The sequence below is a fragment of the Aquarana catesbeiana genome, linkage group LG01, assembly GCF_042186555.1.
Source record: "Aquarana catesbeiana isolate 2022-GZ linkage group LG01, ASM4218655v1, whole genome shotgun sequence".
In the NCBI taxonomy this organism is placed as follows: Eukaryota; Metazoa; Chordata; class Amphibia; order Anura; family Ranidae; genus Aquarana; species Aquarana catesbeiana.
In genome coordinates this window covers 309,451,084-309,470,848 of record NC_133324.1, presented here as the reverse complement: position 1 = coordinate 309,470,848, position 19,765 = coordinate 309,451,084, and the positions used below count along the sequence as shown (strand labels likewise).

Below are 19,765 nucleotides of genomic sequence, written 5' to 3'. Positions count from 1 at the left end.
AGAGCTTATCAGTGCCCTCGTAGTTCATAGAGAACTGCAAGCCGTCTGCCATGGTGAAAGACAGGACTTCGATTTTCTTTATTCACAGAATGATATGAATGAATAACGTGGCTGTGCAGGTGGAGTTCCACACAACTGTACCATTTTAAAAATGAAGGATCCCCCATCTACTGTCACAGAGAAAGGAATGAGGGAGGGCACGAGCTGGAACACATTAAAGCCTCAAACTGGCGGCCCTCCAGCTGTTGCAGAACTACAAGTACCATCATGCCTCTGCCTGTGGGAGTCATGTTTGTAACTGTCAGCCTTGTAATGCCTCATGGGACTTGTAGTTCTGCAACAGCTGGAGGGCCGCCAGTTTGAGACCCCTGCATTACATATTACACCATAAATATGGGTGGAATACAGGGGGTCCCCTACTTACAAACACCCGACTTACAAACGACTCCTACTTACAAACGGAGGGAGACAACAGGAAGTGAGAGGAAATCTACCCCTAGGGAGGGAAATTCACTCCTGTAAGAGTTAATATGGGAAAAAGGTGTCTCCACTGATGCTTTATCACCTATCCTTATTTCCCTAATAACCCCAAATTTTCAAAATCCAATTGTCATTGGGACAGAAAGTGAGGTGAAATCTTATGAACAGGGGCACAGACAGCAAAACAAATGTTACAGGGGTGATAACCCTTCCCTATGCTATCTACAAAACTTAAAAATAGATTTTTTGGCTGGAGCTACACTTAAAAAATTTACCTGTTCCGACTTACAAACAGATTCAACTTAAGAACAAACCTAAAGTCCCTATCTTGTTTGTAACCCGGGGACCCCCTGTATGTTCCAACGGCGAGCTTAGCCTTTAAAAATGTATTCTTTTGGCTAGACAGAGTCGTGGATATATATGTATTCTCACAAGGCTACTTATGTTGTGTACATACATGGCGTATGTAAAATCCAATGACTGCCCTGACACCTTCTGGTACAGAACAGTCACACTGTGAAATATATCACACAGCACACTGTGAAATATATTTGTTTCCCCAACATAAGAACACAGACATCATCAATAGGGGCTTACAGTAAATATAATTATGCAACAATGTTGACAGTTATTTAAAAGCCAGCTCTCAGTTGCTACAGAAACAGGTTTAGAAGTTTGCCAACTGAGCATTGTTCCTTGTCCCCAGGCAAAGAGCCATACGCCAGAAAGACTGATAACCACTGCTTCACTGCCAATATCTGTAATAGAGATGTCTAACGAACCTATCATTTCAGCAAGCTGAATAGCAAGGCATTGCATGCATAACATCAACTATAATCTCCAGAGCTCGTTACAAAAAAAAATATGGCTTAGTCAGTTCCTGGAGATGATAGTCCAACAAAAAAGGGAACCCATACTTTGGTTTTGTCCAAATGGCTGAGGGAGTTGAAGATCTGGTGTAACTCGGGAGTATTCTGCATGTGTTCCAGGTAAAGGTTCCACTCCTCATTCAGCTCTGCCTGAGAGCGGACCTGAGAGGAAACCAAACAGTGTTAAAGAAGCTTTAACAAATTACAACTACTGAATGCTGGTAAAGCTGGCCATACACCATACAATCTGATTGTACAAACTCTGTACAATCTCCTTTAGATTTACCAAAACTATGTAATAGGAAGACACACCTAAACAACCCATTTAAAATCAGGCAGGCCCTTGCACAACATAGTTGATTGTAGATCTTACGTGGATTGTTCAAACAGATTGTATAGGGCAATGTCACCTTAAAGTGGTTCAAAAGGCAGAAGGTTTGTTTTTTTTAAACCTTGCATTTAGGTAAAAAACCTGAGTGCAGCTCCCTTTCAGCCCCTCTTATACCTACCTGAGCCCCATCTCAATCCAGCGATGTGCATGAGAGCAGCTCTCCCGGGTATCTCTCCCCTTGCTGGCTCACACAGCAGCGGGAGCCATTGGCTCTTGCTGCTGTCAATCATAGCCAAGGAGCCAATGAGGAGAGTGGGGGGGGGGGCAAGCCACGCTCTGTGTGTCCATTCATGGGAGTGCAGCTCAGAAGCTAGCCTGCTCGAGTGCACCCATAACAGGAGGCTTGCTATTGAGAGCCCAGACCGCAGGCGGGGTACCTGAAAAGAAGGAAAATCGGGGCTGCTCTGTGCAAAACCACTGCACAGGGCAGGTGTGTATGGCATGTTTGTTTTTTGTTTTGTTAAACTACATTTAGAACCACTTTAATCCTTAACTGATATAAAACGCATCATGTGCATTTTTAGGCTTATTTTACACTCGTTACCATTGATCCTACTGTAACTTGTGTAGGATTTATTCAAAGAACCCCACCTACAACAAAGAGATGGGAATATAACTTAAAGCTCCAAGCAGAAATAAACAAAAACTGGCTCTAGCAGAAATATACCTACCTGATAAGCATGCCATAAGGGTCCATTATAAAACCGAAAGAGCCCAACAAGATCGTCCAGAAAACACTTGCAGCTGACATCAGCAACATCCACTGAGCATCCAAGTGCCTTTAACAAGAAAGCAAACAATGAAGAAGTGCTGGTGCATTGATCAAATCTAGAAAATCTGTACCATAATAACAGGAATACTGTACACTGTGATGTAATAATTGTCAACCCGCTTGCACAATCTAAAAACTGGAAGTTTAGCTCCTCTAGACTACCTCCCAAGTCATTTCTCCAATTTGTATAGGTTAGGTCACACCCCAACACTACTCCCTTAGGGCCGATTCACCAGTGTGAATGGCACCTCAGCAAGCAGTAATGCACTACCATTGCAGTGTGCTGCCGAAAATGCTGCATGCAAAAGTTGTGGTGCGTTAGGTAGGCCATTCTAAAAAATGGGCCGCTTGGCACCCGTTCATACCTTTAACACACCACAGCTGACCAAAGTGGTGTGGATGGGCCCTTATAATTTTACTCCTCCGCATTTGTGTGCCTTAGATAAACTTTTAAAAGGAAATAGAAATGTTTCCAAAAGAGATTTCCAGTAAAATGGAAAATCTCCTCTCTGCTTCATATCCCTTTGTGCAGTAATAATGAGTTATGCAATTACATTTCATTTTGTGCCACCTTCTGGTGAAGTTTTGAAGTGCACTGCAGCCAACCAGTATAGTATATGGTTTATAAGAGTGCTGTGGGGGACCCACTATGATAGGGAATGTAGATATACTTCCCGTTACCCACTTAAACTATAGTTCGAACCACATTAGGACAACTCTAAAGAGCTAGATTGAATATCAGGCGGCATCAGCCGGTTCAATAGAAACTGGCCGACATTTGCCCAGTGTGTACGACAGCCGATCCAACAGAAGCCGGCCGAACGGCTGAGAGCTCTGAGGGGGGGGGGGGGTTGGGGGGGGGTTGGGGGGGGAGTGGTAAGAACACAATAGCTCAGCAGGGGAGATCACTGTACTAACATCAGATAAGTTGGTACAGTGGCTGCTCCCAAGCTCTTCAGTTCTTTTTTGTTCACCTCCATGGTACAGCATTGGTGTGATGCTGCAGCTGTCCCACTTTGGCTCTAAGATCGAGAACGGAGTGACCACATAACCACTGATTGCTCAGTTCTCTGAGAACAGGGGACTGTCAGTCATCATCTCTCACTGGAGCACCAGCCTGGGGAGGGGGATGAGAGAGGCTGGCTGAGAGGAGGAGCTAGTTGTTTATAAAAGCAGGACAGATCCCGACAAAATTGTCGGAATGCTTCCCGAGCCTGGAGCAGTTCTGCTACATTAGGCTGACTCTGGGTCACAGGAGGACAAAAGTAATTGTACTCCTGTGACCCACAAGAGAAGCATGGCCAAAAGCTTTGGCCATACTTTTTTACGAAGCACAAAAATAGTTATTTAGTCTTTAAACATAACATATAGATTGTATTGGTAAACTCCTATAGCACCCCTAAAAAAAACAAAAAAAACAAAAAAAAAAAAACAAAACAATGAAATACATTGGCTATTCAAACAAAGCACACTCACCCACAAATACTCGCCATGAACCTGAATAGCAAATTTCAGCTTACGCAGCCTGATAAGGTTTGGAGGAGACTTGGAGATTTCGGTCATGCAGCGAACGACCCCGGCAATCTGTCCACACAGTAACTCTTGTTGTTCAATACATGTCTAAAAAGCAGAGAAGATGGGACTGCGTTAAGGAGAAGATACTGAGAAAGCCCATAGAAAAGAAGTTTAAGACAACATTTTGTATTTAGTGGCTAAATTATATTTATTCACAAAAGCATTTTAAAGTAGTACTACAGAAAATACTTTTTATCTTAAATTTTAGATAGAGGTGGGTTTAGGGTCAGAAGTAGCAACAAGCTTTTATTGTCATCTCTCCTAGGTAGATCTCCTGTCATATCACTTCATGCCACTGGGATAAGGAGGTGAATTTTTTTAGTTGCCCCCATAAAATTTTTGACAAAAGTTTTAAACATCCCCCACTCTACTCAGCAAGAAAAAAAAAAAAAAATTACCTTTTTTTTTTAAACTGGCTAAAGGCTTGTTACCTTAACGTATTCTCTGCAGATCCTCCTAGTCCCTCCCACCCCCTAAATACTTACCTGAGCCCGTTTTCAAATAGAGCGCCAGAAGCACTGGTGGGGGACCCCAGAAAAAGAAGATCAGGGCTGCTCTGTGCAAAACCATTGCACAGAGCAGGCAAATATGACATGTTTGTTATTTAAGTTCTTCAGATCCGCGCTATAGCTGAATGACGGCTACAGCGCCGACCTACTTTACTTTGGACGTCCTCCTGTGCTCGAGCGGCCTGCGTGCGCTCTGTGATCAGCGAGTCTATGAGACTCACTGGATCACAGATCAGAGTAAGGGGTCGATCCCGCCCCCTTACCACGTGATCAGCTGTCAGCCAATGACAGCAGATCTAGTGACGTAAACAGAGCCAGTAATCGTCTATTTTTTCTCCCCGCGTTCATAGCACGAGGAGAAAAAAAAAAAAAAAAGCCGATCACCGGTTGCTGTCAGAGGCCCCAATCAAGGAGAGCTGCCGCCGGCTCATCTGTGTCCACCTGTGCTACCCACCAGCGCCATCCACCAGTGCCACCCATCAGTGCCTCATCAACAGTGCTGCCCATCAGAGTCACCTACCAGTGCCCATCAGTGCCGCCTTATCTGTCCCCATCAGTGCAGATAGGGATAGTTTCTGCAAAACCCGGGGGATAAGCACAAGAGGCGGAAACGCGTACCCCAGAGGAAAATCCCACCTGTATGCTAGTGCATCCACTCCCCGGGAGCCCTGCTCCCTGGCCAGAGAAAAGAACTTGTGAACCTTCCTGTTCTTCTTGCAAGCAAACAAGTCTATCTCCAGCTTGCCAAAGCGTTGTCACACCAGAGAAAACACCTCGCTGCTCAGCTCCCACTCTCCCAGATAAAGGGGTTGCCTGCTGAGAAAGTCTGCCTGCACATTAAGGGACCCTCTTATGTGGACTGCTGAGATTGAGAGAACTGTCCTCTCCACTTCTCCCTGGATTTCCTGGGTGAGCCTCATTAAATTGCTGGACCTTGTTCCACCTTGGGGAAGACTTGTACTTCTTGTCCCCGGGACTTGGTTTCTGAAAAAGTTTAATGCTTTTCCGACCACTAGCAGCTCTCTGAAATTGGAGGAAGCCGAGCTTTGCTCCTGATCCCAATGACCCTGGGCGAAGAGATCTCCTAGATGAGCCCCCCAGCCCCAAGCACTTGCGTCCGTGGTTACATTCAGCTGGTCCTGCTGGCCCAAGCTCCGACCTCCTGAAAGGAGAAACTGGGCCCAGTGGACCGCTGGGATGCAAGACGACATCAACCCCAGAATACTCTCTCCTGAAGAGTGGAGACAGCCCTCTGCACTTTTGTAATTTTTTCTTGGGGAAGGAAGATTTTCTGGGTCACCGAGTTTCTCCGGTAACCCTAAAAGATCTTGGATTGTGCGGAGGACTTCTCCTGGCTGAGCATCCAACCCAGAGATTTGAGAGTGGACAGCACCCTGTCTCGGTCTGACAGGAGCTGTTCTCAGGTTGGGCTGTAAATTAGCATGTCGTCCAAGTATGGGATCAAGGGTATTCCTTGGAGGTGTAGAAAAAAGACACCACTTCGTCGAGGACCTTTGTAAGACCCTCGGACTGGCTGCTAGGCCAAATTGGAGAGCACTGAACTGCCAGTGCTGGACACCCTGGTCTGTCTGAACTGCGAAAACGCAGGAATTTCTGGTGTTTCGGGGCAATGGGTACATGTAAATAAGCGTCTTTCAAGTCTAGTGTGACCATGAAGACACCTTCTTGGAGATGTCTTCTGACCGTGTAAGCGCTTTCCATCCGGCACTTTTTATACAGCAACTACCGGTTTAGCCTCCTTAAATTTATAATCAGTCGAAATTTGCCCGAGGGTTTCGGCACCACAAATATGTGGGAATACAACCGCCGGCCAATCTGACCCACAGGAACAGGGATTATGACTTCCTGTTCCACCAGCACACGGATACTCCCCAAAAGGCCCCTTGCCTTCTGTGGATCCCTGGGGAGATGGGTAAGGAAAAAGTTTGGAGGAGGGGTGGACAGGAATTCTAGTCTGTAACCCTCCTTTACAAGACTTAGAATGTAAGGGCTCTGAGTGATCCCCTCCCATTGGGGGGAGGAACCACAAGAGCCTTCCACCAACCTTTATGTTGGCGTCATTTGGACTCCTTGTTGGAAGGTCCGGGCCCGGAAAAAAGGATACCTCCTTTTCCCTTGCCTTTACCCAATCCCCACTTCTTTCTGGGTTCCTTCTTGCCCTTAAAGCGGTCTTTTGACTGGGGACCTCGAAAAATAGTTTTCTTCCTCCTCTGCCTTAAAAGGACATCTACGCTTCCAGGCCTGAAGTTTTAAAATTTTCCGCTCCAGTTCTTTACATTCTCTTAGGATAATATCCTTAAGAGACTGGTGCACTGTAAAAGACTTGGCCTGAGGTTTGCCGAGTCCCCTGTATAGTATAGTCTTGTGCTGAGACCTGAGTAGCTGGCATTTGAATACCCCCAGAGGTATAGATTGCCTTGAGGAGACCCTCCATGTCTTCGGCTGTGAGGAGATGGCCTCCAGGTCTAGTCTCAGGCTGACTACCTAGGTCCGAATCCTCTCCATCTTCGCAAGAGTTTTGGTCCGAGGCCTCTGCCTCTTTCTCGTCGGAATAGGGGGCCAATCCCTGGGACCAGTATAACTTGCTGAGGTCCCATCCTGAGAGGGGGAGCTCTCCCTAGTGGAAGGGGCTTCTTGCCACTTCTCCACAGTAGCCCTGAAGGACTGGAGGGTCGCCAGCATCTCAGCCTGTACCGCCCGGCACTCCTTCATAGCTTGCGCAGACTCTTTTGCTGCCAACCTATAAATGCATCTGAAGCAAAAGGGTTTAGCGTGGTCTGGCGGGTTGAGTTTCTCATTACAATTACAACACTGCTTAGATTTAGCTGTGGCTTTCCTAGACCTACTGGCCGTCTCCTGAGCAGGACCCCCGCTCCGTTACCGCCTTTATGCGAGCCTGCCATGCTGTAAGCCGCCACTTTGCCGTAGCCCAGGAAGGCAGAAATGACGCCATATGAACGCGTCGTCCACTTCCGGACATGCACACTCTCCGCTGACTCCACACAGCAGCAGGCCCGAGATCCCTTGGCGCCGCACCATCCAGCCAGGACGCCGTGCATGAGGGATTCCATCCCTCCAAAAACGAGATACTCCAGCAGCCCCTCCTAAGCCATCCGCCACCGTCAGATAGGAAAGTGAGATGCAAGGTCCCTGGGGCTGTGGAGATCCTCACCGTATCCACAGCCACCAGTATCTGGGGGGGGGGGGGGGGGTACATACCTGTACCTCCCTGAGAAAAACTGTGAAAGGGAAAGATCCCCTTTGGAAATGAGCGAAACTCTGCCAGACCCTGCAGCCACCACTGACTGCCTTAATCTGACTTCCCAGGGGGAGACCTCGGTCCCAGACCTCGGTCTTAAGGATAGAAAATAAACTGTTTCACTGCCATCCTGTGGGAAACACAATCAATAACTGAGGGAAAGAGGGAAGGGAGGGGCCTTTTAAACCTTGTTGTTGATTGTGTTTCCTGTCAGGTGGGACTCAGTCATCTCAGGTGTGCCGTCCTCGAAGATGACTGGAGAAAAACTGATTTTATAAGTTGAAATGCTGTAATAAAGCACTTGGTTTCAAAACAGCATTTTTCATAGGATATGTCATCTCTTAAATAAATATATATATATACCAGTATATATATATATATATATATATATATATATATATATATATATATATATATATATATATATATATATATATATATATCTCTACACAATGACTAAGCAGATCTAAAACTGAACATCCTGTACATACTGTTACTTTTACTGGTCAATTAAATATCCTCATAAGGCATTCAAAACAAAGAATTTCATTTATCAGCAGATTTGCATGCATTGCTTAGATCAGACCATGAAAAAAAATACTAATGTATCTTCAATACACCATGAGAGCAGAGCGCCATCTGGTGGAAGAAGGATCACAATTAAAAGCTGCATTCTTTTTGCTTTGCAATAATAAGATGCAGTAAAATGCAAAGAGTGGACAGGCAATCACCTGGAAATGCCTCTCAGATGTATTGTATGTACTGTATGCAATATATGCTGCTTTTGGTGTGAATGATTTCCTTTACATAAGCAGCAAGTAGTGAGATCAGACAATGGGGAAAAATAAAGTATGAACATGAGTAGGACTATCAAAGTCAGATATGTAGAAGACATCAAGGGAAAAAAAAAAACAGCAACTGCAGGATCAAAGTAAAATGAATCAATGGCGTATACTTTCCAGTAAATACCGCTTCTGTAATGAAAAAAAAAATCACTCTATCTCAATGTAATACCCAGCAGCCTCATTCAGCAAGTGCTTACTTCTGTGAAAACATGCAGCCTTATGTCACATGGCTCTATGTTGGGCAACTACCTTAAAGTAGGCCTGTTGCCATTTCAAACAAAATGCATCCCTGCAAAGAAAACAATACTTACCTGCCCTGCTGCCATGGTGCTGAACTCTGCTTGTGTGGAAGATCCAAGCTTGCTGAAGAATGTTGATCAATCGAGACTCAGAGTGTCTGACGCTGGCATTACCTGCTGTGCTCATATCCACCAACTCCTATATGAATGGAGGACACAGTAGTGACAGAAGGGCTATTGGAAGGAACCACAGAATGCAGCAGGGGACAAGGCATCTGACACACCTGAAATGTGCCAGATGCTAGAAATCACTCAGCAAGCTTAGATTTTCGACTCAGCAGAGTTCAGCTGGGTGGCCAGTGGTACAGATGTATTAACTGTTTTGTTTGCAGGTATGCTTTCTTTTTTAAAATACTGACAGAGATGCTTTAAAGTGATGCTATCAGAGTAAAATCCTTTAAAGAGGAACTTAACCCACTGGTATTTTATTTTAATCCCCTCTTGTCTTGTTCGCTGGATTATTGTCAAAATGAGTACTCACATGTCCAGTGAATCCAGCGCTGTCCTGCTGCAATCTGCTAAATCTCACCATCACACTGGGTCACACAGTGCCATTTTTTTATGACGTAATCAGGGAACCACTGTCTCCTCTAGGCTCTTGTATCAGGCCCCCTAATGGACACACATGCACCTCATCAGGGATTGGCTGCAAGAACCAGGAAGAGACAGATGGCCCCCGATGACTCACAGCTGCACATGGGCTGTCGAGTACCCCAAGGCCTCCTGGCATGCGTGACATCAGTATCCCAGGTAACTGGGACACCATTTTCACCTAGCTAACAATCCTAAAGTCTGGTTAACAACGACTTTCTGAAAGTCAATTAAGGATGCTTAGGTCCACTCTGTAGGAGAGCACTCAAAAGGTAGAACAGGATTGAGTGCTACTTTGAAGAACCGAGGAGGGAAAAAAAAAAATGTGTATTCTTCCGTACCTCTGAAGTCAGACCATTTTTAATGATCCTGGCTCGTTGTATAGACTTTTGTAAATACATAGTTACATAGTTAGTAAGGTTGAATAAAGACACCAGTCCATCCAGTTCAACCTGAGTGCGTGTGGTTGCATGTTTACAATTATCCCTATTTATTTAAGGTACCCATAAAATACCACTGATTACCTGAGGGGGATAAAAGTAATTAATTCCAGCCCTTGTGGGGTCACCTTCCCCTTTTACCTTCGAACCATCGTAAAGGAAGAAGTAACTCAACCTGAAATTATAATAAAAAGAAAACAAATTATCAAACAATGTCAAGCATTTTGCATAAGTACAATTCACACAAGAATAGGTTAGTAAAGGACTCCTATTCTGAGAGAATACGAAGGCTGTTCCTGCTAACCACTCCTGGAAATTCTAGTTGCCGGATTGTTGTTCCGATCCAGTGATTTTAGTACTTTTTTAGTCACTGATCTGGAACAAGAATGCAGATCATATTTGAATTCACTCTTTTTTATCATGCCACTTCAAGAGTAGTGTATCAAAGTATTGCAGCCAGAGACAGACCGGCAGTTGGCATTCTTAAAAGGGGGTTAGCTAGCGCAAGTTGTCTTCAGGTTTACCTTTTAAAGAAAACAACCTATGCAGTAATGGGACCCCAGAAGATAATAAAAAGCTGTGTAGTTTTTACCACCTTGCTGCTCCCTCATGGCGGTCCTTTAAGTGAGTGTTAGCTCCAGGAAGCACAGGCCTCTTCCCAATCATGTGACCACTGATCGGTTGTCGCATGATCAGAAGCATCCCCCACTGTCTAATTGCAAACTGTGACCAGGATATGTTGTGCTACGAGTGCCTTGGTCCTCAGAATCAGTGGAGCAAGTGAGCTTCCTTGTTAGAATCCCTATGAATACGTCCCCCCCCAAACATCACTGAGCTCAGATGGGAGTTTTTTTGGCCAGGCTTCTGGGGGATGTAAATGGCCTGTTGGAAGCTTGTCCAAAAGCATCAGTGAAGCAAGTGTGCTTCCTTGTTAGAATTCTCATGCATACGCTCTCTCTCTCTAACTAAACTCTGGTGGGAGTTTTATCAGCCAGGCTTTTAGGGGACGTAAATGGCCTACAAGTAATGCATTTACATTATCCAATGTTTTTTTTAAAGCTGCATAACTTGATTACCTCCTGGGGACCCTTGACTGCATAGGAGAACTTAGCCTTTAAATCTGAAATACAGGCTAAACTATTACTTTCTAAATGCAATAGCCATGTGTATTCTTACTAGGTGTCCTTTGTTTATTTTTTGTAGATCTGTGCAGTAATCCAGCACGGAACAGCTCCTGTACTTGGCAAGAGCCTTTTGTATTACAGAACAGCCACTACCGCTCTCTCTCTTTGTGCAGGGTGATTGGTCTTGTAGCTGAACCCTCCTGTAATTTTTCTCCCAACAACCATGCTCTCTGCATAGGCTACAGTATGTACAGCACAGTGACCATGTCACGGCTACCTTTACCAGGTAATATCTAGGTTTGCACAGGCCTATGGTGAGTGGATTTTATTTCCTTTGTGATAATTGAAACACATATTTGAATAAAAGTTTTAGCGCCCCGAGCTCAGCTTTAAAAAGGAAAACTCCTCTTTCCTTAAAAAATTGAGACTATGTTTTACTATTTAGTTATATTGTATATGTACCATTATCCTTATTCATTTTATAAATGGTTTAGGGAACTCTAGCCACAAGCATGCAGATATACTCTAAAGGCAGTTACTGAAGAAACCCAGGGGAATGTGCAGTGCACCACTGTCTCTTCACTTTTTATTCCTCCGATTTTCTCTTCTTTCCTACTTTTGCCAGCCCTTTCACACCTTCTAGGTTTTTTGTTGTGATAGATATATTGCAATATTTTTCTGTTTTCTGTCTTAACAATTTTGACATATAGGATTTTTGCTGTGTTCTTACTCATTCACCTTACCAATGACTGTGCCCACCGTGCCTCTCCGCTGATCCCCTTACTGGCTTCCAAAAGCCCTAAGAATTATTATTATTATACAGGATTTATATAGTACCAACAGTTTACGCAGCGCTTTACAATATACAAGGGAGACAAAAGAGTTACAATACAATAAAATACAAGAGGGTTAAGAGGGCCCTGCCCAGAAGAGCTTACAATCTAATAGGGTGGGGCAGGTGGTACAAAAGGTTATAACTGTGGGGAATTAGCTGATGGAAGTGGTAAAAGATTAGTTGGAGGTGTAACAGGTCTCCCTGAAGAGATGAGTTTTCAGGGATTGCCTGAGTAGGAGATAGCTGGACATATTGAAGTAGAAAGTTCCAGAGGATGGGAGAGGCTCTGGAGAAATCCTGGAGACAAGCATAGGAGAAGGAGATGAGGTAGCTTGAGAGCAGGAGGTCTTGAGAAGAGCGGAGAGGACAGTTTGGGTGATATTTGGAGAGAAGATTGGTGATGTAGCTCGGGGCAGATTTGTGGATGGCTTTGCATGTTATAGTTAGCATTTTGAATTTTATTCGCTGGGTGATTGGGAGCCAGTGGAGCGATTGGCGAAAAAGGGTTAGCAGACACTGAGCGATTGATAAGGTGGATAAGTCTTGCAGCAGCATTCATGATAAACTGAAGAGGGGATAGTCTATGGAGAGGTAGGCCTATGTGGAGAGAGTTGCAATAGTCGAGGCAAGAGATAACAAGGGACCGAATGAGTAGCTTGGTGGTTTCATTTGTTAAAAAGGGGCATATTTTAGAGAGGTTACGGAGATGAAGTCTACAAGCTTTTGACAACGATAGGATTTGGGGCTGAAAGGACAGGTCAGAGTCTAGGATTACACCTAGTACCCTGGCATGAGAGGTTACATTATTGATTTTGATGGAAAAGTCATTAAGGAGGGCACGGATGCAGGGGAATATTACCAGCTCGTCCGTTAGTAATGCGAGAGAAGACTGAAGGAGTGAGGCGAGGAGTAGAGCTATAGATTTGGGTGTCATCAGCATAGAGATGGTATTGGAAGCTGTGGGAGGTTATCAAGTGACCAAGGGAGAAGGTAGCGAAGAGAAGGGGTCCAATTATCGTTGCAATTTTTTATGTCACATGGTATTTGCACAGTGATTTTTCAAACACAATTGTTTTGGGGGGGAAAAAAAAAGACAGTTTAATGAATTTTAATGCAAAAAACAAAATATATAACCCAACTTTTTGGAAAACTATAAAAAGATGATGTTATGCCAAGTAAATAGATACCTAACATGCCACGCTATAAAATTGCGCACACTCGTGGAATGGCGCCAAACTACAGTACTTAAATCTCAAATAGCGACACTTTAAAAATGTTTACAGGTTACCAGTTTAGAGTTACAAAGAAGGTCTAGAGCTAGAATTATTGCTCTCCCTATAACGTACATGACGATACCTCAAGTGTGGTGCGAACACAGTTAACATATGTGGGTGCGACCTACACATGTGTTCACTTCTGTGTGCAAGCATGAGGGGACGGGAGCGCTTTAAAAAAAAATTTGTTTTTTAATATTACATTGACCCTTTCATTTAATTTTTTTTTATCACTTTTATTCCTATCACAAGAAATGTAAACATCCCTTGTGACAGAAATAAGGCATGACAGGTCCTCTGGAGACATCTGGGGTCTATACAACCCCAAATGTCTTCCTCTGGAAAGCAGGAGTTTAAAAAAAAAAAAAAAAAAAAATTCCGGCCTCTCAGGATCACAGAAATGGCCAGGAACCATCCGGTCCTCGGGCAGCTCTGTGGTAGAGCCCAGAGAGGTGCTGACAGGCGGCGGGGGTGTTTAGGGACCACATGCCCCCTCCTGCTGCTTGTAAAAGTAATCCAGCTGCTAATGAGCTGCTAGAATGGCTTTTACGTTAGTTTTCTTTTTAGCCAGTAAATCCCTCTATCTGGATGATGCCAGTAGCTGCAGGCATCATCGAGATATCTCCACTTCAAGCCCAGGACGTCATATCACACCCTTCAGGCGGGAAGCAATTAAGCTGGCCATACACTGTTCAAATATTGGCTGATTCCTGCTGGCTAAGTTGAAATTCAAGCAGTGTATGGTCTGCCAGCACCTCTCTGTTTTGAGCAAAGTTGTTTGTTCAATCAACTTTTGTTGAAGGAGCCTGTTAGAAAATTGTTGGCCTAACCATTGCCTGCATCCATTCATGCACTGTTCAAGTAATGACAGGCGGCAGTTCTGGCAGTGGGTTTTATCCATTTGCACTGTTAGCTTGGATGTAAGTATGTGTTACATTTTTTTCATTCAGCTTGCACGCTGAACAAAATAAATCTATACGTGTAAGGCAAGCTTAACTATGCTGTCTCCCCTCCCTTCTCACTGCACAAACTGCTGGCAATTTATAAATCCTGTATAATAATAATAAACTTTTCAAAGTAATCCTGACCTGGCCTACAACGTTTCAAAAGGTAATGGTTTTGCAAGTGAAAGAAATGCTCTGTAATACATAGACTCACCATAATGTTGGCTTTGGTTCTGCAATGGGAGATGCCATGAAGTTACTGGACAGTTGTATGACTCAATCCCATCACAGCCACAAACTCTTCACGGTGACAAATATGCAGCATTCATTGTGCAGGAACATACCCTTCACTTCAACTGCAAAAGCAAGCACAGTTAAAACAGTCAGCGTAAAATCTTTTGCAAACAGCAATAAACATTAAATCCACCAAGAACTGACCTGGGGGATACAGTTGTGCTCAAAAGTTTGCATCCCCTTGGGGAATTGGTAATATACAGTATGTAACATGAGTGAGTAGGCAAAACAAATTTATTTTTTTATGGGATTCATATTCTGTAACTGTAGGTCATAACAGAATGTCACAATCATAAAACGAAACATGGCAACAAGTAAACAAAAAGCCACATATGTGGGAAATTAACCTTTAGGGCACCTTCACATTGGCAGCGCCCGGGCGTCGGCAGTAAAGTGCCATTTTTTGAGGCGCTTTACCGTAGTTTTTGCAGCGCTTTTTGCCCGCTTTTAACCCCCGCTGACGGCCGAAAAAGGGTTAAAAGCGGCGCTGCCCATTGATTTCAATTGGCAGGGGTGATTTAGGAGCAGCGTATACACCGATCATACAGCGCCTCAAAGATGCTGCTTGCAGGGCTTCCTATTGAGTTCTGCCAGCGCACCGCTCCAATGTGAAAGCACTCGGGCTTTCACACTGGAGTGAGAGGAGAGGCGCTTTACACGCTGCAAATGACTCATGTGTGAAAGGGGCCTAAACTACAATGTACAGATGTGAAGCAGCTCCAAAGAAAATAATGAATTTGCATTTGACATGCATTTTAATGCAGAAAAATGAGTTTTGCTGTGTGAAAACAGACAAATGTGCAGAGGCTCCTGAGGGCCCAATCACACTGTTGTATGTTAAAACAGGTGTTACAATGTGCTAAAATACATAGGTTCAACCCATAATACACTTTTTTTCCCTACTCCATTTTAGTAAGTTGCAAGGCCTATAGAAGTCAACGGCAGCAAATCAAAACACACGTGTTTTGATACATTGGCAACAGGTATTAACAAGCCCGGGTCAATGGCTGTTAAAGCCAGCAATACAATTGTTCAGTTTTTTTTTTTTTCGTTTAGCCAGCGGGCTGAGCAAAAAAAACAAAATTGATTCCCCCATCCATCGCGAATCCTCCTTGCTGCGCTATTGTATTCTGACAGAAAGGAGACTCTACTGCTGTCAGAATACACAGATCAAAGGCGATCAAGCAGTGTTTTTCTGACAGGGCGGTTGAACAGGAGTCTTCGATAGAACAACTTCTGTTCAACTACAGTGGCACACATGGATCGAAATTTGTTTGGTCCCTGTTGAACCAGCCAAAAATCTTATCCATCAATGGCCACCTTAACGCTATCAACTCTGAATTCTCAGTTTAAAAATGCATAAAAAAAAAACACGTCAACAGGCACGTCAATGCATCTGCCTAACACAACAGATGCATTAATCGAAATGGGCTGCAAAGCATAAATGCTACTGCATTTATAAACAGGAAACAGAATAGATATCGTGATCAGCAACTAAAACCACTCTATTAACTTACATAGATTAAAGAATATATTTTGTTTTAAATTAAACAAGGACATGAATTGATAAGATTATTTATTTTAGCTATACAAATAATACTGTTCTCTGCAGATCTATAGAAATCAGAGATCTGGTCATTTGTGGACTGCTATCACAGGGTCTCATACCACCCAAAAGAGACCGTGATCCTGAATGTACAACTGCCATCATCCAGTATACACCTGTGCCGTGTCCTCATAGTAAGTTGAACAGAACTTTACATGAGATCCTGCCAACCCCCCCATCCATGCAGCAAGTGATCCCATGTGATCAGACTGCCCCCCTTTCCAAGTCTGTCGGCATCCAAAATTCACTTCATATACTGTACCAACCTCACACAATAGGTGATCACAGCTGCCTTCACAGGAGTTCCTCCACTTTGTAACGATCCACCCAAACCGGTCAGCCTGGAAACAACAAAGGAAGAGAAGACAACTCAAGATCACATCAATGATCACAAGACACAATTCCCATGATTCCTCCCCCTCCTACTCATTCACACTCAGCCTGTAATATTACAAACACACCATTAGGTGGCAAACAAGCATCAGTCTAGTGACTGGTATTCACTTCAATTATCTAACCGTAACACAAGCATCTGCATGTGACTGAGTATTCATGATGAACAGGAATTTGCTTTTCACACTTTTTCAGTGAAGATTTTCCCCTTAGTAAATCACCCCTTGTATTTTCTCTGCCCCAGATTTTTCATACAGAATTTTATTAAGGTATAGAAATGTGTCCAACCCTTACTACGACATCAGATGAACAAATCAGCTGCTTGTGTTATAATTGCCAGTGGCTACACACTTCCTTCCTCTATCTTCTCCTAATTTTACAACCACAACATCATTGACCAAATTAGATAATAAAACCAATGACCCCAGCCACATTTAAACTGAGCAGAGTCATTTGATTTAACTTGTACAAAAGTCCTTCCTTTACAAGACTGAGGGCCCATTCACACTGCCATAATACAAACGTAAAACACATAGCAAGCCATCTACTTGGTACGGTGCATTGTGAATGACCACCCTACACAACACACTTGTTTTGTAGACGTGAGCCATTTGCATGCTATGTTGTAGTGCACTACAAAACTTTTTTTTTTTTTGCTTTGAACAGCACAGAGAAAGGTTAATGACAGTGTTAAATCAGTGATAAAAAGAGAAGTATGGCCTTTGAACAAAATAAATATCTCTATATATATCTAGTGTGATGCTGCGTCTGCCCCCCCTGGCTCTGCAGTGAGAACTGAGCAATCAAACACTGCTGATCACTCATCGCCCCCCCCCCCTCCGAGCAGAGAGCTGGGACTGTCAGTCAGTGGCTTTCTGCTGGCCCCTCCAGCGCTCACTGGAGTGCCAGGCTGTGGAGCTGGCTCATGCTCTTGGCAGATTGCTGAGAGACTATGTCAGGTGGTGGTCCAGGCTTCTGTGAGGATCCCGACCATACGATCAGAATCTTGCCCACTGTCGGCAGAAAACGGGTCATAGGTGTGCAGAATGTACTGCACTCCTGTGATCCCCAGAAGTATATCCAAAATAGCTTTGGCTATACTTCTCCTTTAAAGCTATTTAATCCCTACTGGCAAATTAAAGTGGTTGTAAAGCACAGACATAAAAACCGAACAAAGCACATATTTCTATAGTGCTTACTTGCCTCTGTCCAAAGCACTAAATGTCATTTCTCTAAGCTGTCTAGTTCCTCTATTCTTTGAGTCACTTCTGACAAGTTTTCCTGACACCAAGAGCTAAAAAGTTGACAGGGGTGGGACCTCCAGCTAATTGACAGCTTCAGTTCTGTTTAAGGATGAGCTCCGACATGTTCACACAGCCCACATGCAGAGTTCGCCAGGAAGTCAGAACAGCGCTGATCACAGGCAGTGAGACGTTTCCCGATCTCTGCAGCCGTGCATAAGGAAAATGTCTCACTGCCTGTGATTAGCGCAGCACCTACTTCCTGTCTGGCTCTGCACGTGGGCTGTGTGAACACACCGGAGCTCATCCTTAGTTCTGTTCCTGTGCGAAGGGGTGTGTCCCTTCCCTCCAATCAGCTCTCAGAGCTCTTATACAGTATGTAACAGCAAATCCATGCTTTGTAAATCTGTGAAAATCCCTTTGAGTTTTACGATATACAGGACAAATGGCTGCAGATAAACAGGTCCAACTTATGTAGCAGGATTTGTTTCATCTCCATCTCACCTGACTCACTCACCCAGTCACTTCAATAGGTAAACGTAGAGGTTTACAACCACTTTAAAGTTCCCATTTACACCAGCACACACTACTGCTGCTGTGTATTGGAAGGCAGCCACCGCGTTGAAAACAGATTGCAGTATACTCTTTTTTGGTGCAAACCCTATTGAAATTACATTGAAGTGGAACTTTATAAAACATATATTACAAATGGGCAAACAGGCAGGATTTTTAAATGCAGACAAGACATGCTTTGTTATCTACCTCCCTGCATGCGGAGTTGTGCACATGCAGCTCATTGTGCACATCTGGCTATGCTGAACTCCCATGCATGCGCGGGAGTGATGTCATCTCAGCCTGGCCAATGAATGCATGCAGCGATCAAGACCTGGGTGTCAGAGGCCAGCAGGGAGTTCTGGGGCACCGCATTGCTGGACTGGAGGGGAGGAGAGTTCCACTTTAAGGTCTACTGGTTGCAGAGCAATGCAATGTGTGGATTGCATGACAGCACAGAATGACAAGGGGAAAGCTGCTCAATGTACCTGGTGGGTGTGAATGGGCCCCTAACTACTTGTTGGCAGTCATCGTAATGACATTACATGAATGGGGGAACGGTCAGCAAGCAATTCATGGTGTCAGTGTCCAGGATCATTCTCCAATACTAACAAAGGTGTGTGCCCAGAGATCAGACATTGGGAAGAGATGTGTTCAGTAATGGGGGAGGGGGTCCTCTTCTCACAATGGTGTCTGCCTCCCTGAATAACCCATCTGTGAGAGGCTGCAGTGGAACCACAAGTCCCAGCACAGACATCCACCGAAAACGTGTCCTAACTGTTCTACAATAACACACACAGCACCTATTCTCCTGGATTCGTACAATGGTAGTATGACAGGCCCATACAGAGGCAGCAACCCGCTCCTCCCTACCTGCTCTTCCTCTATCCTCAGACAGACACTTTCTACATTCCCCGCTTCCTTCTCACTTTCCAAACACACGGCGCACCACATACACGTCATGGGGAGGAGCGAGGCTTGGGACGCACATACTCTTCCGCTTTGCCTGCTGTTGGAACGCAGAGGTAAGTGAGCGGGCTGGGGAGAAGCAAGACTGACCCATTCAATAATCTCCGGAATATCCCGACTGTCAGTCCTCCCCCCACCCGTGTATATAGACGATCTTCCTTGGTTACCTATACATAAGGACGAGAGCACGTGCTGCTTCTTCCCCTCCACACACTTCCCGTGTACTGTACGAGAATATACAGGACAGTCCGCATATGTCAGGGGAGTACAGAGGGGCCTGAGAGCTCAGTGCAAATGGCACTAGTATGCATACACCCCTATTCAGAGAGATTACTGACCAATATAAAGCTGAGCAGTGGGTTATAAATGTGTCTCAGTGTATATAGACCATCTCAATACTTTTTCTTCTGCCTATACACCTCTCCCCTTCGACCTCATGTTCTCTTCCCTCCTCATCTTCCCATCTCCCCTTCCTCCTACTC

General features: G+C 44.4%; 2 protein-coding genes across 3 annotated transcripts in view; one reads left to right on the top strand and one right to left on the bottom strand.

The window, feature by feature from the left end:
* The window catches only part of HPS4 (HPS4 biogenesis of lysosomal organelles complex 3 subunit 2), a 67,261-nt gene extending 47,953 nt beyond the window's left edge, over positions 1-19,308 (bottom strand). For both annotated transcript variants that reach the window (XM_073629366.1, XM_073629367.1), the window contains exons 1-7: positions 19,188-19,308; positions 16,395-16,469; positions 14,443-14,584; positions 10,136-10,226; positions 3,989-4,132; positions 2,412-2,519; positions 1,398-1,511 (exon numbers count right to left, since the gene is read on the bottom strand). In XM_073629366.1, the coding sequence (XP_073485467.1) occupies positions 1,398-1,511; positions 2,412-2,519; positions 3,989-4,132; positions 10,136-10,226; positions 14,443-14,480 (495 nt within the window). In that variant the 5' untranslated portion in view covers positions 14,481-14,584; positions 16,395-16,469; positions 19,188-19,308. The remainder of the gene's footprint in view (positions 1-1,397; positions 1,512-2,411; positions 2,520-3,988; positions 4,133-10,135; positions 10,227-14,442; positions 14,585-16,394; positions 16,470-19,187) is intronic.
* SRRD (SRR1 domain containing) overlaps positions 19,270-19,765 on the top strand; it is a 32,974-nt gene continuing 32,478 nt past the window's right edge. The window contains exon 1 of the mRNA XM_073629368.1: positions 19,270-19,339. The gene's annotated coding sequence lies outside the window, so the exon portion shown is untranslated. The remainder of the gene's footprint in view (positions 19,340-19,765) is intronic.